Source organism: Hypomesus nipponensis, chromosome 10, assembly GCF_054491055.1.
Source record: "Hypomesus nipponensis isolate SF chromosome 10, ASM5449105v1, whole genome shotgun sequence".
NCBI lineage: Eukaryota > Metazoa > Chordata > Actinopteri > Osmeriformes > Osmeridae > Hypomesus > Hypomesus nipponensis.
Window position 1 is genome coordinate 7,560,259 of NC_140370.1, and position 24,846 is coordinate 7,585,104.

Sequence of the window (24,846 nt, forward strand, 5' to 3'; positions counted from 1 at the left end):
TCCAAGGTCAGGATTGCAGAGTTAATGCAGGGTCCAGTTTCAGAGCCAGGATGAGGTGATCAGACAGACATGTCAGTCATGTGAACATGACCGACCAACAGACAGACAGACATGATCTAACACTTGGGAGCCTTCTGTCTTCCATATCTCTGTGTCAGTAATGGAAGATTTAGGGGCAATAAAGTTGTGGTGAGGCGAGGTGAGGCGAGGAAGTCTAATTGTGTACAGACAAGTTTTCAGATATTCCACAGAATTTTGGACAAACCATTCCGCAACAAATGCGCAGCTAAGAGAAGCAGAACAACGAAAACACCCATAAAGGACAATAACACAGAGGGGGAGACCAGAACAGAATAGTAGGTTTCCAATGCCAGCTCCCTGCCACGCCATCTCGGGTCATGCCAGTCTGTTGAGCTGTGGATGCCAGGGGGGCCAAGCTGACCTCCGCAGAGGCACCAAGCCCCAGAATTTGCCCATGCTAGAGTTACAGGATAGCAGCATGACTGACTGTCTGGAACATTTAGCCTAACACAAGCCAGGACAATGCCTGGATAAAATAAAGTTGCCACCTCTTTTTTAACCTTTCATTGCTTTGGTTTTATAATACATTTTACATGCGCCTTGTCCTCTCTGCCCCATACATGCTATCAGGGTTTTTTAAAGGAGGGGAGTGTAACCTAGTTGATTCTTTGTACTCAACGGTCACGAACATTGATGGCGCCGGGGGCAACAAAGATGGGGGAACAAAACGCGGAAAAAAAACAAAGTGCAGCAGCAACTTCTGAACAGGGAAAAACAACTACCGTACAACTGGACCCCACCTTCAGAACACAGTGAGAACATCTGGATCGGATTGGCCCCTGGACCGAGAGAGATTCCCTCTCTCTCCACGGCTGTTAGTTCAAACACTTCCCTCACTCCTCATGTCTCCTCTCTGCTTGTTTCTGCTTCTCTCCCCTTGTCTCTTCTCCTCTCTGCCTCTCCATCCTACCGTGGACTCCCAGAACAACCATCTTTGACATCTCTGCTCTGACAAACGTGTGGGTGTGTTTCTTAGTTTTTGTATATATGCATTGGGGTTGGACTGTAGTTACATGTACTGTCCACGAACATTGTGGATATGATGACAGTTTTGGAGAGAAAAACATCAAACCCTGGGTGGCTACCTATGACATCATGGTCTGACATCTTTGTCCTTGCTGGAAACAGAGGAAGGTCTGGACTGGGACTTTGATGGGGGACATGGTCTCAATTAAAAAGATGCCAGTGATGCACGATCAGTCAAAATGTGGGTCAATGGTGAGGTAGAGGGAAGAGGAGAAGAGAAGAGAGGACAGGAGTTAAATTAAGAGGACAGGAGCTAAGTGACTGAAGCCTAAAAGGAGCTTGTATTTACAAGCCTGTAATAGGACATTATACAGCTTCTTACCACGCGGCCCACTGGCTGCCCCATGTATGGTCCTCTGGAAGGAGAGGGCTTCAATCACAGGAGCTATTTCCTCTTTCTACACTGCACAGCAACCCAGGGCTTTTCTGGGGCAATTACAACTGAAGTGTTGCTGCAGAGCTGCCACAATATGCCACAATAATGAAAGGGGTAAAAATATCCTCGCAGGCAGTTGATTCTAACCACAACTATGGCGTTCTTCCCAGCAGAGCCTGACCACACCTCCAAGCCACTTCCCATCAGGAGTCAGCCTAGCTGTGTGTGTGTGTGTGTTTACATGCAGGCTTTTCTATGTGTGTGTGTGTGTGTGTGTGTGTGGCGTCTGACTGTATGTGTTTGCATGTGTTTGTTCTGTATGTATGTGTGTACGTGTGTGTGGTGTCTATTTGTCAGTGTGTGTGATTGTATGTGAATGGAAGTAAACAGAGGTTGCCATAAACAGCAAAACTGGGCTATCCTTCCTGCCTCCACTCCACCTTCCTGTGGGACGTGTGTGGTTAGCCGTGGAGTCAGCCCGGGGGGGTTCCAACCAGCAGGGATGTATGTGTGTGCGTCTGTGTGAACTGCAACAGAGGGTAATAGTGTGATAATGAAGTAGGAGACACCATTCTCATACCAGAGAGGCAGTGGGCCATGTCTAGCTCGGTCTGGGTCTGGCCCGGGTTTGGGCCCATCCAACCACCAGCATTTTATTCCTGACCGAGTCTCTGGTTTCATAAAAGGTCACAGTATAGATAAGTGCCATTCACATGTGTGGATTACATATCCTGTTCTTAATTACAAGAAATCCACATGAGCTCTTTATCCATCTGCCTGCGAGCCTCTTAAGGCTTGGGTTACCAGTTGAGAGTAGAGTGTCACTCAACCTCTGACCTTTGGGCAGAGAGATTGAAGGTAGTACCTAGGGATAGGGTGTTGAATCAGTCAGGGAGTATGTGGATATGTCATCAATGTAACAAGCTAACACGTCATGATACATTAGGGGGGGTTGGGGGCCGGTTGTCTGAACTGGCTGCTCAATGTCAATTCTGGTTGATGACAGACTAGCATGACTCTCCTCTGGAACACAAACTAGAACCTGCTTTATAGACTGTTAAGGGTAGAGGGAATTCAACATTGATTTAATTTGATGATCTCTAAGATGATGCACATTCTTTCTTATCTACTAGCCAGTAGCATTTGCAACAACATATTTGACAGGAAAGCCACAGACCCATACAAGATGCAAATTTGTATAAGCTGTATTTTCCAAAAAAGTGCTGAAAGACGGCGTATTATGGACATTTCAGAACATTGTCTTCCCCTCTATTCTAGATCGAACAATCTTTAGGGAAAGGTTACTAATTGCTTTGCACCAGGGGCCCAGGGAACGGAGAAACAAGAGTTGTGTGCGAAGGGAAGAAGGGAGGATCCTGAATCACCCTGGACCGCTGTCAAGCCCCAACGCAGACGGAAACGCAACGGAACAGCCTCTCTCCGCTGAGGGAATGCTCCGTCTCCGCTTTTCCCCTCCTTTTCCCTCTCTCCGTCTCTCTCTCTCGTTCCGTCTCTGTCCAGGGTGGGATGGATGGATGTGCAGATGCTTAATAAAACCAGCTGTTTCTGGACTGATTAATGGAGAAGACGCGAGAGGAGGAGGATGAGGAGAGCGGGGCTTCGTGGAGGGAAGTGAGAGGATGTACATAGCTGGAGTGAGGGGGAGAGAGGAAGGCGAGAGAGGGGAAGCTAGGAGGGGAAAAGGCCAAGCGTAACTCTACCAGCTGAGACTGGAAGGGACTAATGGTTGAGGTAATGGTGTGACTCACTGCCTATGGCCACACGTACACACACACACACACACACACACACTAGATGCACATACGCCCAAAAAACACACACACACACTTTGGAGAAGCGAGCGTGTGAAAGTCACAGCAGAGGCACTCGGGAGACGGAGCCACTCCCTCTCACCTTCCACAGGCTGACGCTCAACAGCTAACTAACTCTCTCCACTGACGTGCACTACTGGCCAGTCATTTCATTTCTCTGTCTTGGTCTCTCTGTGTGTGTCTCTCTCTCTGTCTGTTTGTCTGTCCCGCTCTGCACTTTCCCGCTCTTTTTTGCCTTCTCTAGTCTAGTCTTGACACCTATTCAACTCGACTCAGTTATTTTCTTTTCTACTCCATGAGAAATTGTGGTGTAGCTTTTCCCTAGGATTCAACTGTTGTTCTATCCATGCCTGGGGCTTGAGGCAGACAGATGAAAAGGACAACGACCAGTAACATCACAAGTTGACAAGGGGGAGGGGAGGGGGGAAGAGAGAGAGAGAGAGAGAGAGAGAGAGAGAGAGAGAGAGAGAGAGAGAGAGAGAGAGAGAGAGAGAGAGAGAGAGAGAGAGAGAGAGAGAGAGAGAGAGAGAGAGAGAGAGAGAGAGAGAGAGAGAGAGAGAGAGAGAGAGAGAGAGAGAGAGAGAGAGAGAATATCATTTGTTTTACAGTTTTGCTTTGCGCTGTGCAATCTTGGCAGCTGGGGTGTCATTGAGACGTGAGGGTTCCCTAACTGCACCAGCGAGCGTTTGGCATGGTGCCCCGCCGCCCCACTCCATTGGGCCCAGCTCGCTGTCGTTGGTGCTTCACTTGGTTGCTGATAAAACAGAGGACAAAGAGAAAGTGAGAGACAGACACGGAGGGTGTGGGGAAATAAAAAGTAGAGAGTACGTGTTTGAGTGCCGCCTACGTGTGTGTGTGTGTGTGTGTGTGTGTGTGTGTGTGTGTGTGTGTGTGTGTGAGGACTCTGAGGGTTCTTTCTCTTTCTTTGGGGAACACATTCTAGCCTGGTGTGTCACAGCCACTTAGGGGACATGAAAGCACACACACACACACACAGACACACACACACAAAAACATTTGTCTAGCCAGTAACATTGAATGTGACATGAAGGGTCAGAGCCGGATGTCCTCCTTAATGTGAACATGATCTCATGGTGCTATGTCATCATGTCCAGCCTGGGGCCTCTGGAGCTATGACTATGTCTGTCAAATGTCCTCTGGGCTTGAATTAGAATCCACAAGACAGACAAGACAAAGCACATCTGATTATTCACCACACAAACATGCACCCACACACACTCACTCGCATGGACACAAGCACACAGATTCACACACAGCATGCACAGACACACATACTGTCAATAAATCATCGGCTTTTAATAAAGACATCTTATCGTTGTGAACATCGACGGATAAACTATGTCTTTTAACCGCAAACCAGTGTGAGCAACCCTGACAGATCCTCAGAGAAAACTCCCGCTGTGTGTAGCATTGAATTATGGAGCGAGAAGAAAAAAGTCTATAGATAGAAGGCAGACAGACACACACACACACAGCCAGGCAAGTTGTTGGCCAGACAGGCAGACAGACAGACAGACAGGCACAGACAGACACACAGACAGACAGACAGACAGACAAACAGGCCATCCGTATCCCCTGGATGGTTTTCTTAGCCCACGCAGACACACCAGTCTCTTAGGACAGGGGGTCAAGAGAGTTCTAACCCCTGTGGCATGCAGACGAGGATCAGCTCATTAGTTGTCCTTAACGAGGCAGGGGGGACCACCCTTCCCATGGCCTCACCCTAGTCCCTCCGACTTCGGCTGAGGGGGGCTTAGCTCCTCACTCACGCTAAGACAACACTGCAGACACTTACCTCTTACAGTGTCAGAACGATGTCTATCCGAGGTGATTGAGCACTGTTGGCTGTGTGCGATACTAGAAATGTAGGAATACTGAGGCAGGAACACGGATCACGCACACTCCTGCCCAGACGAGATGTTAGTCATGGTGTTTGTCTCGAAAGGCCTGTCTCCATGCTGGGCACATCAGTGGCTGCAGGGTGTTGGCTCTGCTGCTTGTGGGTATCCTCACATTACATTTGTTTCCACCTCTACCCAACACTAACACTAACACAATGAGATAAACACACAGTTTACTTATAAATAAGTCTTTACTATATACATGTCAAACTGAGAAGAGACTATGCAGTTCATAGTAGCTGTTTGTGATTAGATTTCAATTCATTTGAACAATTTGTGTTTTGGATTTGATGTCATCATCATAAAATATATATATATTCACTCCATTATGAATTACAATGAGTATTGTATGAATAATGTTAACTTCAATGCTTAAAAGATGAAATGTAAAGACTTATAAGCCTTCTAGCAAAAAGGATTATGACCAGACAAAATCTAAAATAGCTGTCAAAATTAACACCAACACATCCTGTACACAGGTGTGCACAAACACACACACAGTACACACATGAAAATGTTTGCTATTGCACCTGCAGAGCATTCCCACCTGACACCACACACACAAACTCTAAGGAGAAGTAAACAAGTCAACAGATGCTGTCTGTTGGTGACTAGCCCAGGATTTAAAAGGCCTCAAACCCTGAGAAGCTACTGATTACGAGGTGACAGAAACAAACACACACTCCAGCAGGCAACTGACCCATGTGCATGTGGTCCGATTGGCTGGCTAGATAAGGCTGACAGGTCACAGCTCTTAATCTGGACAGGCTCAGACTAGGCTCCAGTCCCAACATTCACTTGCAATTATATCATACAGCCAGAGTAGCAGTGTGTGTGTATGTTTGTGTGTGTGTGTGTGTGTGTGTGTGTGTGTGTGTGTGTGTGTGTGCGTGCGTGTGTGTAGGATCTGAGACGTCATCACACCCTCTTTTGTCCCCCTGCTGTCAAAGAGGTTGCATTGCCGCTGGGTCGTTAGCCCCTACTTCCTCTGTACCCTTGAGGAATTTCTGTTTTCCTTATGCCTAGGTGTACAACATAAGACGAGAACAGTTTGGGGAAAAACATGCCAGTTCAAAATGGCAGATTTGAGCTGAGTAGACTTCCCCCGCACATGACAGAGCACAGTAGGCTATTTCTCCTGTCAAAACACACGGCAAGCAAAACAGACACACTCAAGCACACACAACTTGCCTGCATACTGACCCATTACCTAATTGCATACACCCAGCCAACAGTGAGAGAAAGAGAGAACCCAGATTTATTGTATCAAGAGTACATGGATAGCGGTACAGATTTAAGGGAGAGACCAGGGTAGAATAAACAATGACCACGCCCGAGGAAAGAGAGGAGATTAAAAGAGTGAGGGATGATCAAACAAACACTGCAGGGTCGCCAGCAGAGCAGATTACCCACTGAGGGGGCACCTAACACACTGTGTGTGTGTGTGTGTGTGTCTGCGTGTGTCTGTGTGTGTGTGTGTGCGTGCATGTGTATATGTGCCCCCCCACTAATAACCAAGGGAACATGCTGAGGAAGGAGAAATGGAAGGTTCTGGACCAGGCACTTCATCGGAATCCTTGTCCTTTGGGTCTGGATACAAAGGGCTCATTAGCCCCACCTCAGGTTGTCATATAGAACTGCATTCTACAGATTCTGTCCTGTCCATTGAAACAGATGACATCTTACTACATCCCTTCCTGGACTGACCTTGATAGTTACCAGTTACACTGGGCTGAGTGTGGAGGAAGGGAGCTTGCCTGTTACCTTGCAGCAATTGGTCCAGTAAATGCCCCTCTGGAAAACGAGGCTAGGGCCAGGGCTAGTGCCAGGACAAGTGGCAGGACTACTGCTAGGGCCAGGGCCAGTCTTATAGCCTGGAGCATGTCACAAAGAGTTGACTTCGACCATGCACCTTGCTCCGAATACCGATTTCCCCCTCTCTAATTCTGCTCTCATTCAAACCCTCTAGTCCATTCCTTCCCCCTTTCCTGTCCCCCTTCTTTTCACCTTTCTATAGCCTCACATCTTCTCTGTACCAATTAACCTATCCCCTCCCCTATCCTCCCCACATATGTTTTCTTCTTGCCTTCTTTCCACCACCTGTGTCCTTCCCCTCCTTTCTTACACACCACCCCCTCACCCCCTGTCCCTTGCCCCCCACAGTCCATTTCCCTTCCTATCCTCTCCCAAATATAGCCCCTGCCAAAACCACCAGGGGAAACAACTAAATGAGAAGATGTGTTCACTCCACCAATCATATCCAGCCTAAGACTGGGCACGCAAGCAGCTCTGGCCACAGGGGGCTGGAAATAAAAACATTTTTGAGGAATAGCTGACAAATAAACATTCTTGCAAATAAGAAAACAAATGGTGTTTTGCTTTTCACAGTTGAGTTGGGCTTCAAATAATTGAGGAAGTTCAACTATATGTCATCATCGAATTCTGCTTAGGGCCTCATCCAAATACTTTGAGGTGACTGACTACCTTTCACTGTGCTTAAATCATTATTTCATCTGTATAGAAAGAGACTGCATGGGAAACTCCATCTCCAGTCTTCTGCAATGCCCCCCTGTCCATCCCAGCACCTACCTTACCATCCCAATACCTGTCTTCCCATCCCAGCACCTGTCTTACCATCCCAATACCTGTCTTCCCATCCCAGCACCTGTCTTACCATCCCAATACCTGTCTTCCCATCCCAGCACCTGTCTTACCATCCCAATACCTGTCTTCCCATCCCAGCACCTGCCCTGTTCCTCTTATCCATCCCAGCCTGCCTCCTCTGTCCAACCAACCCAGTGGCCACAGCTAAACGTCTTTACCCTGGAAGGCGATGGCATGTCCTGAGATGAGGTACTTGAGCTCGAAGCTGTAGGAGTGGATGTTTTGAAGAGTCTCCCGTCTCACCGCTGCCTGGTAGCTGTCCTCCATCTTGCGAGTACAGCAGGATGGACCCTGGTGTTTACACACCAGCAGGTCCACATCTGGGGGTGGAGTGGGGGGAGGACATACATTAGGAACATTCCAACCCCAACTGGCATCAGAGGATTCAAAACTCTCTCTCACGCTCTCATACACACAACATACACACAACTCCCACATAGATACATTTAGTCATACACAAACACACACAGTCAATCTGGGTCAATTGGTGCTTGTAAAGAGTGTTACTTTGGATTGTTTCTGTTTAGGGAGAGAGAGAAGGGCATTTTACTGACATGTTTGGTTGACATTAGAGCCAGACTCTGAGCAGGACCGATAAGGATTTTTTGAGTGCATTACTGACTCAGATAAGTGAAAAAAACAATATTTTGAATAAATAAACTTCAAATTAGACTATTTTGCAAACAGATTTACTGGATTAAATTCAGATATAAAAATATTGTTTAAGTGCTCGCTTCTGTTGCTAATACTTGACTAGAGATATAATCGGTCTGCCTCAAGTATTTTCATTAATCTCACATAATTATTTCAGGGGACTGATTTTTGTTTTTGGGTTATATAAATAGGAACACTATAATATGGTGTTATACTGGACCCAATGCAGTAACCTTCAGGTCAAAATCAGGTCATCTGATTTCATATTAGATCAAATGTTCTACAATATGAAATATATATTAGACCGCAGTGGGAGCTGAAACAAATCTTCCGTCTTCCATTACTACTGAACTATGTTTGCCAACGCTAACATTAGGGGTGTGCCCTAATGCTACTTTCTGTCACAGTTTACGTTCAGAGATAACAAGACTGCTAGTATCTAGTATCTAGCAGTCGGAATATAAACTGAAAACAAAATCATTGCCATGAATGTTGAATGAAAAAAACATACAAAATATTGATACAGCAGTTTGACACTCGATAGTGTCGGCAAACATAATATCGCGATACTGTGTATCAATATTTTATTACAGCCCCAATTAGCACATACATGGACAGGGCACATTCCGTTTTTGACTTTAAGTATTGACATTTACGTCAGCATACATAATCCATGTATTAATTTGAAGGGTATAAAACACTGGGCATGCAGACACTTGGGGTCCGAGAACGAAAGATAGGCGCCGTGGGGAAGTAGACCAAGAAGAATTTAAACATGCTTACTGCTATAAATACTGCCTGTGCTCCAAGTATAAATAGCATTTGCATGTACTGGCTGTCGTATATGCACAGCACACAACCCAGGATGCACAAACACACACACATAAAACATACAGTATGTGCATGCACAAAATGCACATATACGTGTCGACAATAATGCACACTCGTGCCCACAAACACACACATTTGTCTACAAAGACATGCATACACACATGAATACACCCACTTGTCCTGTGGTATTAACCATTCATAATAACTAGGTCTACATCACAGTTCGGTTCGGTTTAATAAGATCTAACAATTTAAGGTGCATCACAATTAGGCACCATGTCATCAGCAAGGGGGCAGGGGGGGGGGGGGGGGGGCAGGTGGTGTAACTGGACTCCGAAGCACCGTCTCAGAACTGGGGCTGCATGACCGGTGCCTTGCTGACCAAATCCCATCCATGAAACACAATAGGCTTGCACTCTCAACATTCCCCCTCCTCCTCAACCTCATTTGCTTGGCATACCCTAGTCAGGCATGGCTGTCTCTCAATTACCCTGCTAGTGTTTACTGACCCCCCCCCCCCCCCCCCCCTTGCATGTGTCTGTCATTCCCAAGGAATGAGGACATAACTGGCCGACTGACATCAGTCTCTCTTCCCTCTCTCTCTGCCAGACAGTTTCCAGAATCCCCTTTTCTCTCTTCCACTGGCTCTATCACCTCACCCTCACTTTCTCTCTCTCTCTTGGTCCCTGACCCTGTTATCCAAACTGGCTGGTCCTTCTCCCTCTGTGTGTTATCTCTGATATGAAACTAATATCCAGGGACTCACAGAGGAATTTATTCCGGCCTCTCATGTCCGCTCCTCGCGTGTATCAACGGGGGGGTGGGGGGGGGGGGTAAGTGATACCCAGAAGGACTTTAGCAGCCAACACCATGGCAGCAGATATCGATGCAGGTCAACAGTGTCAGGAATATTTCAGAACATTGATTATAAGTCAAGTCTTGACTTGTTAGGCCCACACCACACACAGAACACATAACTAAGCTATCAGATTAGTTTCATTGGCTAGCTCCTGGATGCAAAGCTACGCATGTGACATGACAGGTACAAATGGGAAGCTTGGAGATGTGTTCAATAGGACAGTGAGAGTCTGCAACAATGAGCTTGACCACACACACATCACACACACGTACTTGACAACGAACCTTTATAATTCTTTATATTGGAACAATAACATGGAGCTGAGTTGAAGCCCCTTATAGGATACATTTCTTCCAAAGACGCTAAATAAACATGGTCTCACTTAATTACTGTCCAGCTACAGTTCTAAAGGGTGAAAGTCAACCAAGAGACATAATTCCTCTAATCATGTTCAGGTGACAAAAATTAGAAGTAATTAGAAGTAATTGGATGTATTAAAACCAAGACCATATTACATTCAAGGGTCTTGAATTGTTGATCACAAGTGCAGTTTAGTTGATGGAGGGACTAATAGAGTAAAACACACAGAGATTCCTATGCACCTCACTTCACAATTTCAAATTTTATATTTTTCCCCCAAGAACAGGAATAACTTTGTGGAATGGCAGGTAATTAAAGCAACCGAGTTGCCCTTTGTAGATATTTTACTCTGCTCTCCTCCCTCTCTAGCCTCAGAAAACCTGCTTGCCCCATCCAGTGAACCTGCAGGATATTTACTCTATATTGATTTGCTTTACTTGGGAGGGACTGTGTTGATTGAAAACACGATTCAAAGAGGCTCTGCCGCATACCTGAATTTTTGGATGGCCCTCAATCGCACATGGAATGTTTGGCTTTGGCCGACTTCAAGCTGGCAGTGCCCCTGGTGACCGGCCACTTAGGGGTCCAGAGGCCAGTGTTGGGTGGGGTTAGACATAAGAAATGTACTTCTGGGCACCGGGGGCCAATGCATGGGAGAAGGCAGAGCAAAGGGGCCATGAAACAGGAAGAGAGATGCACCAGGTACTAACAAATCTCTATTCAGACTTCCCAGGGGCTCTACTACCTTCCCAGCCTGGAATACCCAACCACCAATGGTGAAATTCCACCTTCTTCCCATTTACTTCTTCAACCATGCACCCCCATACACACACACACACACACACACACACTGTACTTCATTCTGTTTTCTACTTCTAATAGCATAAAGACAACCAACATACCTGGCGGGGGTAGTCTTGCACAAACAGCAATAACACCAATCAACTTAAAGGGAAATCCAATAATGGGGGCTTGGAACCCAGACACATTAAGCTGATTCTGATTTGGTAGACCCTGGTGAGCCTTCATTGATGGGAGAGGATTGGAGAAGGAGCTCCAGTCCGGTTCAGCAGTTTAATAAGCTGAGCCACTTAAGAACATTGTTGCTGTAACTTTACTTGAATAGATGACTGAAAATGTATGCAAATGCTATGTACATTCCTCAGAGCACAAGTGTAATGAGGCCCTGGTCTGTTGAGGGGGTGATGTGTGCTGTGTGTGTTCCCTCTGTTTGAAACGCTTAAAAAGAGACTCAAATGACTATGACCAATCAAAGGGAATTCATATGCTTCAGTTCATGCCAGTTCATTTGACGCTGTTGTGTGGATGTGGTGGTGACATGTGATAACATGCTGTGCTTCCATTTCTTTTTGCTAAACTAAACACATATATCCTGGCTTTGTAGGCCATAGCAGATGTGTAAACTTCACCTCCCTCTTCATCGCTCTAGCACCCTATCATCACTCCAGCATGCTTTTACGAACCTCTACTGACTGGGTAGGCGTGGTATGATATGTTTGGCACTATTGTACCACATATCCACAAGATACTGTGCATGACTTTTTATGAAACATCTCGTCTTCTTTTTGGTCATACAGACTTGTATGGACAGCTGACTCGGACCTAGAAGTAGACTGGTGGACTGCAGATAGCTAGCCAGAAGCTTTTGTGTTCATGAACGAAGCGCCTGACATCTAACTGACGCATCTCCAAAAACGTGATGTCAACATGCCTCTCTAATCTCATATACGGAGCCCTTTGGCCGCGCATCACAGAACCACAGCAGTTGTAACTTTCAAAAAATAATCACAGGTTGAAAGTACACGTCATTGATGACCTCAGGCTATTCTTAAAGTTTTGTTTGGGAAAAGTAGAACAAAACCTTGCTCTATGCCTGGAGATTCCATCTGTTATTGGTATTGAACAGTTCTATGCTTTCAAAAGTATAATGAAGGCCGTAGATAACAGTGGAATTAGGGCTGTCAAGTACAGAATCAATTAAGTAACGTATCTGCAATAAAAGTGCCATTCTCTCCATTTGGAGTCTCCAGGTTCAACTGTACTAAAAGTTCCACTCTGCCACACTCCTTAGTCACTTAGTGAGAAATCAGTTCACTGCACATGAATGAAACACGGCACTGTGTACCCCCCCAAAGCAAATACAGAGCATGAAAAGAGCTGAGGTTTCACCACTTCAGATTTCATGAGCTGCTTTGGTTGGCCCTTGATCTGAGAATGGAAGCGGCATAGCAGAGTTGTATACACACACACGCACACACGTGCAGACACACACAGGGCATCTCTCTTCTCTCTCACGCTCTCCTTTGGTCACCACTTTGAAGAGCGAGCCGGTCTGGCCAATACAGCCTGGTAAGCACCACTCCAAATAAGAAACAACAAATAACGTGATTAAGGCAAAAAGGTGGTGTTGAATTAGCTGTGGAGAGGATGAGTGTGCAAGTGAGACATGCAACCTCTGTGTTGAACACACTTCTGAAGCTCCAGGGGCAGAAACAGACGGGAGACGTTCACTCTTGGTGGTGGGACCCCCATATCCTAACATGCCTCTAATACCAAGCTTCAATTCATGTGTTATCCCCGCTAACAAACAGCTCTGAACAGCCGAGGTTTCAGTCCCCCCCCCCCCCCCTCCCAGTCTAGTCATCTGCAGTCATACAGCTCCCCGTGCCTTTTTATACCATGCAGCTCAAACAATTGCATGCAGACTGGTGACATCTTAACAAGACCACCCTCCTGGTGTCTTGTATAGAGTTGCATCTTCGATGTGGGCTCAGTTTTAACTCCTTCAAGTTTATAACAACAAACAGATTCAGTTTATCCCTACATTTTTTGTGCATGTGGCATAGTAGATTCACACTCCCACAGAAATGGTTCTGCAACTTTTGTTAAGGGTACCCGTAGAAAATGTCCCAGATGGAACCTTTGCTTGATTCAATTCTTGTACCAGTAACCAGCTTTTAATTAGAAATTATATTTCTACCAATATTGTCCCAGTAATCTCACACCTGATGCTGCTGCTCTCCACTGCAGTTTAAACCCTACCTCTTACCATGTGCATACTTGCTCAGCACAATTATTGTATTCCAGCACCCCAAAAGTGCACATAGGGATTGTACTAAATAATAGACACCTACTGAAAGGTAAAACCACAATACAAAACGTTTTTCCATAAACCAGTTCCAGTTCAAAATCAATGTTAGCCCCTACAGCTATGTCTTTGTGCCAGGTACATTAAAAAAATTGATTGCTTTCCAGGTTTATTTGGTAAACACGTGGGGGCTAAGCAGGTAGGCTTAGCAAAACAATATTTCAATTAAATATTACTTGAGATGGACCTGACTAGGATGAAAATTGATTCAATCTTGACAGCAAACAATTCCTCATGCTGAGGTAACATGGATTATTGGCACACTGTACTTTCTGGGTGTTTGCTAATCAGAGCACGGCAATATGTCAATATCTTAAATATGTCTGTCAGTATAGTATTGCTTTACACTGGCTTTCAGAATATGATTAGGCTACTCTCTGCCAGTCGTACCGAGAACCACGTGCATTCTCGACATCTAGTGACAACCGACCAAAATAGAATAATACCAGAGTAGGCTGAGGCCAATATGTCTGCACTAATGTGGATTAAATGAATACATTATGATAGATTGGCATTTGAAGAGTAGCCTACTTTGTGCGTGATCCTTGACAGAGTCTCACCTGTGCCAGGTACCTCCGGTACCCACTTCAGCGGACCTATCTGCCGCATTTGAAACGCGGTTTTCACCTCATGACAGCTGTAAGAGTCAACATCCTCTACTTTTGCAAAAAACAAAACTGTTGAAAAAATCCACAAAATGCTTACGCGTGGCCATACTCCTCGAAACATTGCAGCATCTCACGTTGCGTATCCAAGAGTTTTGAATAATTTTGAAGTCGATTAAAAAAACTAGAAAGTAGAATTGACGGGTTTAAACGGACAAAGTACACATGCTTTCAATTTTCACATTATTTGTTTCAGTGTGTCTACAAGCTTCCATGCATAAGTGTTTTTTTTTTCCTGAAGTGGAGAGTGTAGCCAATTGTAGAAGTCTGTGTCCGACACTCAACACAGCAATGCTCGACTGCACGATTCACTGCTCTCTCGCCTCCTCCTATTCATTTACTATAAGGGTGCCAGTTGGTAGAACAAATACGTTATTTTTAGCATCAACTAAGTATCATCGTTAGCCTACTTTTCATCTTCAGGTTTGCAGGTTTGAGTTGTTAACATTTTAATTTCTGCATGCCACCACATATTTCTAGCATCATGGTAGATTAGGGTATTGTAAACTTTTTACAAAACGTTTTATGATCATAAGTAGGCTATTCAAATCAAAAATGTTGGAGCTGCTGAATACTGACACCGATTGAAAAATATATAAAATGGAAAATAATTCAATTTTGGCCTTTTTGAAAAATTACATTCTTGCCGAGATTTAGGGGGGAAGTAAAACTCCATAAGATAATGACAAAATACGAGTTAATGTATCTGCTCATGGCATATTACTGGAAGTCCTCAGTGCCTGTTAAGTTTCAGTTGAGGGAAGTAAGCTATTGTTTTGTTTAATGCACCACACCACCATCTATTGGTCGTGATAGAACAATGTTGGCGAACGCTGCTGTCATCATCAGCTGTTTCCTGTTCTGTGACCGGCACAGGGAATGTTTATGCAAGTAGTTGGATTCGGTGCGAAGTGGGATTAATGGAGAAAATATCGAACCCTCTTCTTTATCACGAATAGTATTATATCATGCATTCAACCCTGCTATTCTAGACCTCGTGGCGCAACGGTAGCGCGTCTGACTCCAGATCAGAAGGTTGCGTGTTCAAATCACGTCGGGGTCATCCTTTTTATTCAATCACTTAGAAATTCAGAGTGGTTTGTTTACCAGCTCCTTTATTCGAAAAGACTGATCAGACATGGCACACTTACAGCAAGCTGCATTCAATCATGTTTGTATCGTGTCTATATCAGACTTTTTGAAACAAGTAATTTCCTAGCTACGTGGCTTTTTCGATAGGCCCTAAAGACATCTGTTATTTGAACAAATACTGACAAAAACCTTTTTGTCGTTTGGTAGAAATAGACAATGACCAGACAAAAAGAGAGCAGGGCTCGTCCGGGATTTGAACCCGGGACCTCTCGCACCCTAAGCGAGAATCATACCCCTAGACCAACGAGCCACGCATGAGCACGTATTATTTTACTATCTCAACTGTTCCTGTGCAGTCGGCAGAATAGTAGCGTATCTTGAACTGTAATTACTACTATTAAACTTCAGAACTCCAAGAATCTGTAGTTGTGGCTCTGTCGTCTAGCTAAACGGGAATTGTATTAAGTTGCAAGTCGGTTGCTGAAAGTAGGCTCAGGACCCCCAAAAACGACGTGCAGCGCGAAAAATAAATCGGTAAATTATGCCCTTTATGCAAACGAGCACATACTCAGACTTAGGCATTGTATGACGTTGAAAGGTGGAAGGTGTCTTGCTCAGGATCCAAGGACGTGCACTGTTGACTGTTTGTGACAAAAAAATATAAATTGGCATTGAACATTTTATTAGGCTACTCATACCGGCGTGGCAAAGCGTCAAAGACAGATTTAAGCGTCAAAGATAGATTTACGTCGTATGTGGAAGCCAACGACAGGTAGGCCTAGCCTAATAATCACAATCATCAGTGAAGTAGGCTATTTTATGCATGCAAAGGTGTAGGACCCAGTTTTACATTACATTGCTAGCATGATGGACAATCTTTAAGTAGCCTATATGTGAGGAAATGCAAACTCTTGATTTTTTTTCTTTTACCCATTGAGTTGACAAGTATTTGGCTCCAAGTATTTTACTTTTGCCTTTCAAGCTGAATTTAAGTAAGTAAAAAAAGTTATTATTTGAGTAGGAACCCATGTGTTAGCTTGTCAGCGCTTTCTTGAACAAAACGGGCCACACCGGTGTAGTGTGCATTGCCAGCCACCTCCACCACCACAGCCTTAAAGTCTCCACATGTTGTCTCCTAATGAAGAAAAAGAAAAAGGCACTGGTAATACTGTACTGAAAGGAAAGACGTGTTTTACTCATGCTCGTTTGTTAATCTTTAACCATTAAATCTGAACTTTTCTTTTTATTTGTAAATTCAAATTTCAGGAGAGATACTTGGCTACTAAACTGGAAGCTCAAATGTGTGAAGGGTCCAGCTCAGTTTTTAAAGATAGGGCGTATGATTTTTTTCTCAGATGTGGAAAAGATGGACATAATTATTGAATCCAGAAATTATCTTTGACATATGGGTATCAATCTGACACAAACAGAAAAAGCACAGAAGAAAATTGTATGTATACTATTACCTGAACAGCTCTGCCAGTAAACTGAGATCTTGTTGTCCCACTTTGGAAGGTTCTTGTCTGGTTGAGGAGGATAAGGCGTTTGTGGTATTGGAGAGCCACCCTGGCTGTCACCCCTGATCCTGTGGGGCTTCGATCAACCTGTAAGAAACGAGAGAACATTTCTTTCAGAAACCGAGACCCCAAGTATCTTGCATGAGCAGTGGCCAAGTCTGGCCCAATGCAGTCTCTGACATGCTGTTAAAGTTGAGCTGAAACTGCATTTTGGGAGTATCTAACTTCCGTATTGTGACATACTTCCAAGACATAAAGGATAGATACATAAAGGATAGATAGGCGGTATGTAACGTTTGTAGGAATTTGATTTGATGTTGATTTGATGACCAGGGATATCATCTAAAAGGGTTAGGGTTATGTTTTTTTTATTACATCTCAACTTTAAGGCCACTGCCCAGGTGACAACAGGTGTACAAGACTGAAGCACATGGACACCCATTAATAGCGCCTGCCTCACAGGCTTTGTGAATAAATTGAGCTGGCTTATGAGATGTCAAGGCTTTTTCCATAAACATGCATATGGCCACATTCGTCAACATTCCTCCTGGTTATTCAGAACTGAGCAAAATGTTTTACCTGGGAATCTGCAAATACACAAACATTGGCAGTTGGTTCTTGGGAATAGACGTCGTTGCCGTCTGTGAGGATAGTACCATAGAGAAAGGCTAGATCCTCATTGATTGGGTGGTGTAGCTTAACCTAAAGAAGATAACATTGACATTAACTGATTTGAGTGCACTGGTAAAGATGCATGGGAATTGTACATTTGGGGTTATATTACATTGACCTGATTGTGTGCCAGGTATAGTATTAGTAGTATTTTAACAGTGTGAGATTCCAGTCCAATTTAATGGTGGTCCAAGATGTTGTAGATAACTTTGCAAGGTTACTTGAGATTTGACAGAATTTGTCACTGCTGTGGCAGCATCCACTAGATCCCTTGTTCTTGACTTGTTGACATCCAGGCCGAACCTCTGGGCAGCTACAAAAGCGTAGAAGGCACCTCCATAGCTTATGTCAACCATGACTTCGCCATAACCTGCCACTGTGACAATCACATCTAAGAAAAAGACAAATTAGCTCCAAGAAAGCAATAGTAATAAACTACTGAGATCACCCAGCATTTAAAAGTATATACTGTTATTTAAAAGACTAGGTCAAAACAATGCAAGTCGTTTTATTAATTATACTAAGGATATGTTTATAGGTGCTAGAGCTGTCATTGTTCTTTTGTTCTAGTAATTTTGAAAAATGACCCTGTGACCCTTTCTGTATTTGGAGTGCTCAAACAACAACAAAATCAATACCCAAAAAAGGGGTTAATGGATTGTCAACAATCCCTAAAACTCAAAAAAAAAAAAATACTATTTCAATGCATCTTCAATGATAGGTCTAATGTGAACATAATAACAAATCCATATAAAAAATGCTTCGCCTATTTGACCTTTATGATAGCTATTGACACATGACATACAGTGTACTAATGGTCTCTCACCTGTAGCAAATGCAAATGCTGGAACACTGTTGAATCTTACACCTCCAGTTTTACCATTTGAATACTCAACAAATGCCTTCACCAGGCCACACGGACAGTGTATGTTCACTTGGGTCTCTGGGGACTGTATCTTTTTGACAAGTTTGTAGTCAACTGCAAAACGCCCAAGTGCGATAACTGCGTGACCACACATGGTGCTGTATCCTTCATTGTGCATGAAGAGGACCCCAAAATCTGCTTCAGATAACTCACTCTCCACAACCAGTGCACCATACATGTCATAGTGTCCTCGTGGCTCAAACATCAAGGTCTGACGCAAAACGTCGAGATGCTCCTTCAAGAAACGACGTTTGGATAGTAGACTCTCACCCTTTACCTCTGGATATCCACTGATGATAATACGCAATGGTTCCCCACCAGTGTGCATATCAACAACTGACAGCTCAGTTCCATCATGGGGTGGAAGCACTAAATCCATCGGATCTAGACAAAAATACAAATTTTACTTAAGGTTAACACACAACATTAAAATCTAGGCTTCAGCATGTTTTTAAGGGATTCTAGACGGGTGATAGTAGGCTTCATCCTTCCGGCTGTATCTTTGACTGACATAGTGAGACTGCGTGAGAAATCAAAGGAACATGAGTTTGTGCATCAAACCATGCGTCTCAGTTACCCATACTACACAATTTAGCCAATTTAGCTTTTCACCTTTACTAGTGAAATAAATCTTATCTGGCGACTAGCGACATATCTTGCGACATTCCGCTACTTTGGCAAGCTCCGTTTACGTTGTTGAGCAGCAGCAAAGTAACCAGATTAATATAGATACTTAAACAGGCTCAGAAAAAAACCGCAATTGTATTTCCGTGTTTTCATAGAAAGTTGTATCTGCACACCCCCCTCCCCCACACACACCACACACCACCACCACCATGCGACGATCCACAACTATTTATAAACCCTCCGTGCTAACGTAATATGTATGAATACATGCATAAAATAACTCTTTACCTGCTTCAACTGGTCTTGTTTAAAACTATTTCAACGTTGTTTCCTTTTTTCAACTTAAAAGTCTACTTTCAACGTCGATGTGTTGATCTGCGTGTCAATCATAAACTTAAATACAGGGTGTCTACATCTGAGAGAGTAATACAGCGTTTTTCAAAATAAAAGCGCCCTCAAAATTGCCAAACCAACATGATTATGCAGCACACAATTGTCTGCTGTGTTCTACATTATCAAGTGATTATCTTGATCATAATATATCTCATTGGTTATTGGTTAAAAAGTGTTAGCCCCACAAACATCTTGACATTAGTTAAGTATACAAAATGTTTAAGCCAGTTGTCATATTTATAGGCCTAATTCACCATACTTCAGTGCATGAACAGTTCTACATGAGGGGCATTTGCTATATTGCATTAACATTTGTTTTTTTTCATTGTGCTATTCAGTGCTGTAAAATTGTGTTATATTTTCTGTATCGCATTGACATAAATAATATGTATATTAATTCTACTATATAGAGTAATATGTTGTTTGTTTGTTTGTGTATTCAACACAGGAAAAGTGTAGCCTTCCAGAATTCTCCACATTCAAATATGCGATGGCAAAGTAGTTAAGGCTTTGGACTTGAAATCCACTGGGGTTCCCCGCGTGGGTTCGAACCCTATTCGCAGCGATGGCTCATGAGTGACTTGTTTATGCTGATTTCAACATCATGGTAATGTGCCATGATTGACTTGAGAAACTTTGTTGAAAACTTTCAAAATGATCCAGCATTTGGAATTCAGAAACCCTACTCGTAGCGATTGATCATGAGGGGTTCCTTTATGTTGACGTCCTGCCACAATTGATTTACAGACACATTTTTGAAGGCTTTCCAAGTGATCCAGCTTTGTGAATGCAGAAAGGAACGTATTGAAAAGGAAAGCTGCGATGTCCGAGTGGTTAAGGAGTTGGACTTGAAATCCAATGGGGTTTCCCCGCGTAGGTTCGGATCCTACTCGCAGTGATTAACCGTCAGTGATTTGTTTATGCTGATGGTTATGTCACGCCACAATTGATTTACACGTGGCTGGTTGAAGGCTTTCTAAGTGATCCAGCTTACGGAATTTAGAAAGGAGTTCACTGCAAATGCATGCTGCGATGGCCGAGAGGTTAAGGCGTTGGACTCGAAATCCAATGGGGTTTACCCGCGTAGGTTCGAACCCTACTCGCAGCGATGGCTCACGAGTGACTTGTTTATGCTGATGTCAACATCATGGTAATGTGCCATGATTGAATTGAGACACTTTGTTGAAAACTTTCAAAGTGATCCAGCATTTGGAATTCAGAAATACCTTCACCAAGAATGATAGCTGCGTTGTTCGAGTGGTTAAGGAGTTGGACTTGAAATTCAATGGGGTTTCCCCGCGTAGGTTCGAACCCTACCGTCAGTGATTTGTTTATGCTGATGGTTACGTCATGCCACAATTGATTTACATGTGGGTGGTTGAAGGCTTTCTAAGTGATCCAGCTTACGGAAATTAGAAAGGAATTCACTGCAAATACATGCTGCGATGGCTGAGAGGTTAAGGCGTTGGACTCGAAATCCAATGGGGTTTCCCCGCGTAGGCACAAACCCTACTCGCAGCGATTGTTCATGAGGGATTTCTTTATGTTGACGTCCTGCCACAATTGATTTACAGACACATTTTTTAAAGATTTTCCAAGTGATCAAGCTTTCGGAATTCAGAAAGGAATTTATTGAAAGGACAAGCTGCGATGGCCGAGTGGTTAAGGCGGTGGACTCGAAATCCAATGGGGTTTCCCTGCGTAGGTTCGAACCCTACTCGCAGCGATGGCTCACGAGTGACTTGTTTATGCTGATGTCAACATCATGGTAATGTGCCATGATTGAATTGAGACACTTTGTTGAAAACTTTCAAAGTGATCCAGCATTTGGAATTCAGAAATATCTAAACCAAGAATGATAACTGCGATGTTCGAGTGGTTACGGAGTTGGACTTGAAATCCAATGGGGTTTTCCCGCGTAGGTTCGAACCCTACTCGCAGCGATTAACCGTCAGTGATTTGTTTATGCTGATGGTTACTTCATGCCACAATTGATTTACACATGGCAGTTTGAAGGCTTTCTAAGTGATCCAGCTTACCGAACTTAGAAAGGAATTCACTGCAAAAGCATACTGCGATGGCCGAGAGGTTAAGGCGTTGGACTCGAAATCCAATGGGGTTTCCCCGCGTAGGTTCAAACGTAGGTTCAAACCCTACTTGCAGCGATTGTTCATGAGGGATTTCTTTATGTTGACGTCCTGCCACAATTGATTTACAGACACATTTTTAAAAGATTTTCCAAGTGATCCAGCTTTCGGAATACAGAAAGGAACATATTGAAAGGGCAAGCTGCGATGTCCGAGTGGTTAAGGAGTTGGACTTGAAATCCAATGGGGTTTCCCCGCGTAGGCACAAACCCTACTCGCAGCGATTGTTCATGAGGGATTTCTTTATGTTGACGTCCTGCCACAATTGATTTACAGATACATTTTTTAAAGATTTTCCAAGTGATCAAGCTTTCGGAATTCAGAAAGGAATTTATTGAAAGGACAAGCTGCGATGGCCGAGTGGTTAAGGCGTTGGACTCGAAATCCAATGGGGTTTCCCCGCGTAGGTTCGAACCCTACTCTCAGCGATGGCTCACGAGTGACTTGTTTATGCTGATGTCAACATCATGGTAATGTGCCCTGATTGAATTGAGACACTTTGTTGAAAACTTTCAAAGTGATCCAGCATTTGGAATTCAGAAATATCTAAACCAAGAATGATAACTGCGATGTTCGAGTGGTTAAGGAGTTGGACTTGAAATCCAATGGGGTTTTCCCACATAGGTTCGAACCCTACTCGCAGCGATTAACCGTCAGTGATTTGTTTATGCTGATGGTTACGTCGTGCCACAATTGATTTACACGTGGCTGGTTGAAGGCTTTCTAAGTGATCCAGCTCACCGAACTTAGAAAGGAATTCACTGCAAATGCATGCTGCGATGGCCGAGAGGTTAAGGCGTTGGACTCGAAATCCAATGGGGTTTCCCCGCGTAGGTTCGAACCCTACTCGCAGCGATTGATCATTAGGGATTCCTTTATGTTGACGTCCTGCCACAATTGATTTACAGACACATTTTTGAAGGCTTTCCAAGTGATCCAGCTTTGGGAATACAGAAAGGAACGTATTGAAAAGGCAAGCTGCGATGTCCGAGTGGTTAAGGAGTTGGACTTGAAATCCAATGGGGTTTCCCTGCGTAGGTTCGAACCCTACTCGCAGCGATTGTTCATGAGGGACTTGTTTATGCTGATCTTTAGGTCATGCCATGATTGATTTCCTGAAACTTTTTAAATACTTTCAAAGTGATTCAGCATTTGTAATTCATAAAGACTTTCCGCCAGGAAGCAAAGCTGCGATGTCCGAGTGGTTAAGGAGTTGGACTTGAAATCCAATGGGGTTTCCCCGCGTAGGTTCGAACCCTACTCGCAGCGATTAACCGTCAGTAATTTGTTTATGCTGAAGGTTACATCGTGCCACAATTGATTTACAAGTGGCCGTTTGAAGGCTTTCTAAGTGATCCAGCTTAGGGAACTTAGAAAGGAATTCACTGCAAATGCATGCTGCGATGGCCGAGAGGTTAAGGCGTTGGACTCGAAATCCAATGGGGTTTCCCCTCGTAGGTTCGAACCCTACTCGCAGTGATGGCTCACAAGTGACTTGTTTATGCTGATGTCAACATCATGGTAATGTGCCATGATTGAATTGAGACACTTTGTTGAAAACTTTCAAAGTGGTCCAGCATTTGGAATTCAGAAATACCTTCACAAAGAATGATAGCTCCGTTGTTCGAGTGGTTAAGGAGTTGGACTTGAAATTCAATGGGGTTTCCCCGCGTAGGTTCGAACCCTACCGTCAGTGATTTGTTTATGCTGATGGTTACGTCATGCCACAATTGATTTACACGTGGGTGGTTGAAGGCTTTCTAAGTGATCCAGCTTTGGGAATACAGAAAGGAACGTATTGAAAAGGCAAGCTGCGATGTCCGAGTGGTTAAGGAGTTGGACTTGAAATCCAATGGGGTTTCCACGCGTAGGTTCGAACCCTACTCGCAGCGATTGTTCATGAGGGACTTGTTTATGCTGATCTTTAGGTCATGCCATGATTGATTTCCTGAAACTTTTTAAATACTTTCAAAGTGATTCAGCATTTGTAATTCATAAAGACTTTCCCCCAGGAAGCAAAGCTGCGATGTCCGAGTGGTTAAGGAGTTGGACTTGAAATCCAATGGGGTTTCCCCGCGTAGGCACAAACCCTACTCGCAGCGATTGTTCATGAGGGATTTCTTTATGTTGACGTCCTGCCACAATTGATTTACAGACACATTTTTTAAAGATTTTCCAAGTGATCAAGCTTTCGGAATTCAGAAAGGAATTTATTGAAAGGACAAGCTGCGATGGCCGAGTGGTTAAGGCGTTGGACTCGAAATCCAATGGGGTTTCCACGCGTAGGTTCGAACCCTACTTGCAGCGATTGTTCATGAGGGACTTGTTTATGCTGATCTTTAGGTCATGCCATGATTGATTTCCTGAAACTTTTTAAATACTTTCAAAGTGATTCAGCATTTGTAATTCATAAAGACTTTCCCCCAGGAAGCAAAGCTGCGATGTCCGAGTGGTTAAGGAGTTGGACTTGAAATCCAATGGGGTTTCCCCGCGTAGGCACAAACCCTACTCGCAGCGATTGTTCATGAGGGATTTCTTTATGTTGACGTCCTGCCACAATTGATTTACAGACACATTTTTTAAAGATTTTCCAAGTGATCAAGCTTTCGGAATTCAGAAAGGAATTTATTGAAAGGACAAGCTGCGATGGCCGAGTGGTTAAGGCGTTGGACTCGAAATCCAATGGGGTTTCCCCGCGTAGGTTCGAACCCTACTCGCAGCGATTAACCGTCAGTGATTTGTTTATGCTGATGGTTACGTCGTGCCACAATCGATTTACACGTGGCTGGTTGAAGGCTTTCTAAGTGATCCAGCTCACGGAACTTAGAAAGGAATTCACTGCAAATGCATGCTGCGATGGCCGAGAGGTTAAGGCGTTGGACTCGAAATCCAATGGGGTTTCCCCGCGTAGGTTCGAACCCCACTCGCAGCGATTGATCATCAGGGATTCCTTTATGTTGACGTCCTGCCACAATTGATTTACAGACACATTTTTAAAAGATTTTCCAAGTGATCCAGCTTTCGGAATACAGAA

The 24,846-nt window shown here is 44.0% G+C and overlaps 2 protein-coding genes and 23 non-coding genes across 26 annotated transcripts in view; 22 read left to right on the forward strand and 3 right to left on the reverse strand.

The window, feature by feature from the left end:
• Nucleotides 1-14,727, reverse strand: part of gpc5c (glypican 5c) — a 63,388-nt gene extending 48,661 nt beyond the window's left edge. For both annotated transcript variants that reach the window (XM_084708511.1, XM_084708509.1), the window contains exons 1-2: nt 14,335-14,727; nt 8,060-8,221 (exon numbers count right to left, since the gene is read on the reverse strand). In XM_084708511.1, coding sequence (XP_084564637.1) covers nt 8,060-8,221; nt 14,335-14,503 — 331 coding nt within the window. In that variant the 5' untranslated portion in view covers nt 14,504-14,727. The remainder of the gene's footprint in view (nt 1-8,059; nt 8,222-14,334) is intronic.
• Nucleotides 14,728-15,430: 703 nt separating this feature from the next.
• On the forward strand, nt 15,431-15,502 carry trnaw-cca (transfer RNA tryptophan (anticodon CCA)). The gene has a single exon. It is a non-coding gene; the product is annotated as a tRNA-Trp (tRNA).
• A 267-nt stretch (nt 15,503-15,769) lies between these two features.
• trnap-agg (transfer RNA proline (anticodon AGG)) lies at nt 15,770-15,841 on the reverse strand. The gene has a single exon. It is a non-coding gene; the product is annotated as a tRNA-Pro (tRNA).
• Nucleotides 15,842-16,196: 355 nt separating this feature from the next.
• On the reverse strand, nt 16,197-19,700 carry l3hypdh (trans-L-3-hydroxyproline dehydratase). Its single transcript, XM_084707751.1, has 6 exons — nt 19,561-19,700; nt 18,547-19,029; nt 17,942-18,111; nt 17,628-17,750; nt 16,998-17,135; nt 16,197-16,666 (listed from the first exon to the last, which is right to left on the reverse strand). The coding sequence occupies exons 2-6, from the start codon at nt 19,022-19,024 to the stop codon at nt 16,541-16,543; spliced, it is 1,035 nt and encodes a 344-aa protein (XP_084563877.1). The 5' UTR covers nt 19,025-19,029; nt 19,561-19,700; the 3' UTR covers nt 16,197-16,540.
• A 781-nt stretch (nt 19,701-20,481) lies between these two features.
• trnas-uga (transfer RNA serine (anticodon UGA)) lies at nt 20,482-20,563 on the forward strand. The gene has a single exon. It is a non-coding gene; the product is annotated as a tRNA-Ser (tRNA).
• A 128-nt stretch (nt 20,564-20,691) lies between these two features.
• On the forward strand, nt 20,692-20,773 carry trnas-cga (transfer RNA serine (anticodon CGA)). The gene has a single exon. It is a non-coding gene; the product is annotated as a tRNA-Ser (tRNA).
• A 135-nt stretch (nt 20,774-20,908) lies between these two features.
• Nucleotides 20,909-20,990, forward strand: trnas-uga (transfer RNA serine (anticodon UGA)). Its single transcript has one exon. It is a non-coding gene; the product is annotated as a tRNA-Ser (tRNA).
• Nucleotides 20,991-21,104: 114 nt separating this feature from the next.
• trnas-cga (transfer RNA serine (anticodon CGA)) lies at nt 21,105-21,186 on the forward strand. The gene has a single exon. It is a non-coding gene; the product is annotated as a tRNA-Ser (tRNA).
• A 123-nt stretch (nt 21,187-21,309) lies between these two features.
• Nucleotides 21,310-21,391, forward strand: trnas-cga (transfer RNA serine (anticodon CGA)). The gene has a single exon. It is a non-coding gene; the product is annotated as a tRNA-Ser (tRNA).
• A 135-nt stretch (nt 21,392-21,526) lies between these two features.
• On the forward strand, nt 21,527-21,608 carry trnas-uga (transfer RNA serine (anticodon UGA)). Its single transcript has one exon. It is a non-coding gene; the product is annotated as a tRNA-Ser (tRNA).
• Nucleotides 21,609-21,736: 128 nt separating this feature from the next.
• Nucleotides 21,737-21,830, forward strand: trnas-cga (transfer RNA serine (anticodon CGA)). The gene has a single exon. It is a non-coding gene; the product is annotated as a tRNA-Ser (tRNA).
• A 123-nt stretch (nt 21,831-21,953) lies between these two features.
• Nucleotides 21,954-22,035, forward strand: trnas-uga (transfer RNA serine (anticodon UGA)). Its single transcript has one exon. It is a non-coding gene; the product is annotated as a tRNA-Ser (tRNA).
• A 123-nt stretch (nt 22,036-22,158) lies between these two features.
• trnas-cga (transfer RNA serine (anticodon CGA)) lies at nt 22,159-22,240 on the forward strand. Its single transcript has one exon. It is a non-coding gene; the product is annotated as a tRNA-Ser (tRNA).
• Nucleotides 22,241-22,375: 135 nt separating this feature from the next.
• Nucleotides 22,376-22,457, forward strand: trnas-uga (transfer RNA serine (anticodon UGA)). The gene has a single exon. It is a non-coding gene; the product is annotated as a tRNA-Ser (tRNA).
• Nucleotides 22,458-22,585: 128 nt separating this feature from the next.
• On the forward strand, nt 22,586-22,667 carry trnas-cga (transfer RNA serine (anticodon CGA)). Its single transcript has one exon. It is a non-coding gene; the product is annotated as a tRNA-Ser (tRNA).
• A 122-nt stretch (nt 22,668-22,789) lies between these two features.
• trnas-uga (transfer RNA serine (anticodon UGA)) lies at nt 22,790-22,871 on the forward strand. The gene has a single exon. It is a non-coding gene; the product is annotated as a tRNA-Ser (tRNA).
• Nucleotides 22,872-22,999: 128 nt separating this feature from the next.
• Nucleotides 23,000-23,081, forward strand: trnas-uga (transfer RNA serine (anticodon UGA)). The gene has a single exon. It is a non-coding gene; the product is annotated as a tRNA-Ser (tRNA).
• A 128-nt stretch (nt 23,082-23,209) lies between these two features.
• Nucleotides 23,210-23,291, forward strand: trnas-cga (transfer RNA serine (anticodon CGA)). Its single transcript has one exon. It is a non-coding gene; the product is annotated as a tRNA-Ser (tRNA).
• A 135-nt stretch (nt 23,292-23,426) lies between these two features.
• On the forward strand, nt 23,427-23,508 carry trnas-uga (transfer RNA serine (anticodon UGA)). Its single transcript has one exon. It is a non-coding gene; the product is annotated as a tRNA-Ser (tRNA).
• A 114-nt stretch (nt 23,509-23,622) lies between these two features.
• Nucleotides 23,623-23,704, forward strand: trnas-uga (transfer RNA serine (anticodon UGA)). Its single transcript has one exon. It is a non-coding gene; the product is annotated as a tRNA-Ser (tRNA).
• Nucleotides 23,705-23,832: 128 nt separating this feature from the next.
• On the forward strand, nt 23,833-23,914 carry trnas-uga (transfer RNA serine (anticodon UGA)). The gene has a single exon. It is a non-coding gene; the product is annotated as a tRNA-Ser (tRNA).
• A 123-nt stretch (nt 23,915-24,037) lies between these two features.
• On the forward strand, nt 24,038-24,119 carry trnas-cga (transfer RNA serine (anticodon CGA)). Its single transcript has one exon. It is a non-coding gene; the product is annotated as a tRNA-Ser (tRNA).
• A 128-nt stretch (nt 24,120-24,247) lies between these two features.
• trnas-uga (transfer RNA serine (anticodon UGA)) lies at nt 24,248-24,329 on the forward strand. The gene has a single exon. It is a non-coding gene; the product is annotated as a tRNA-Ser (tRNA).
• Nucleotides 24,330-24,452: 123 nt separating this feature from the next.
• On the forward strand, nt 24,453-24,534 carry trnas-cga (transfer RNA serine (anticodon CGA)). Its single transcript has one exon. It is a non-coding gene; the product is annotated as a tRNA-Ser (tRNA).
• Nucleotides 24,535-24,662: 128 nt separating this feature from the next.
• On the forward strand, nt 24,663-24,744 carry trnas-cga (transfer RNA serine (anticodon CGA)). Its single transcript has one exon. It is a non-coding gene; the product is annotated as a tRNA-Ser (tRNA).
• Nucleotides 24,745-24,846: the final 102 nt, after the last annotated feature.

What these genes read in the sequence shown, in the direction of transcription:
- l3hypdh (XM_084707751.1), bottom strand. Translation starts at nt 19,024, where the DNA reads ATGGATTTAGTGCTTCCACCCCATGATGGAACTGAGCTGTCAGTTGTT. An exon ending in AGCATTTGCATTTGCTACAG is followed by an intron (nt 18,112 to 18,546) that starts GTGAGAGACCAT and finishes TCTTTTTCTTAG; the next exon opens with ATGTGATTGTCACAGTGGCA. An exon ending in TTACTGGCAGAGCTGTTCAG is followed by an intron (nt 16,667 to 16,997) that starts GTAATAGTATAC and finishes TTTCTTCATTAG; the next exon opens with GAGACAACATGTGGAGACTT.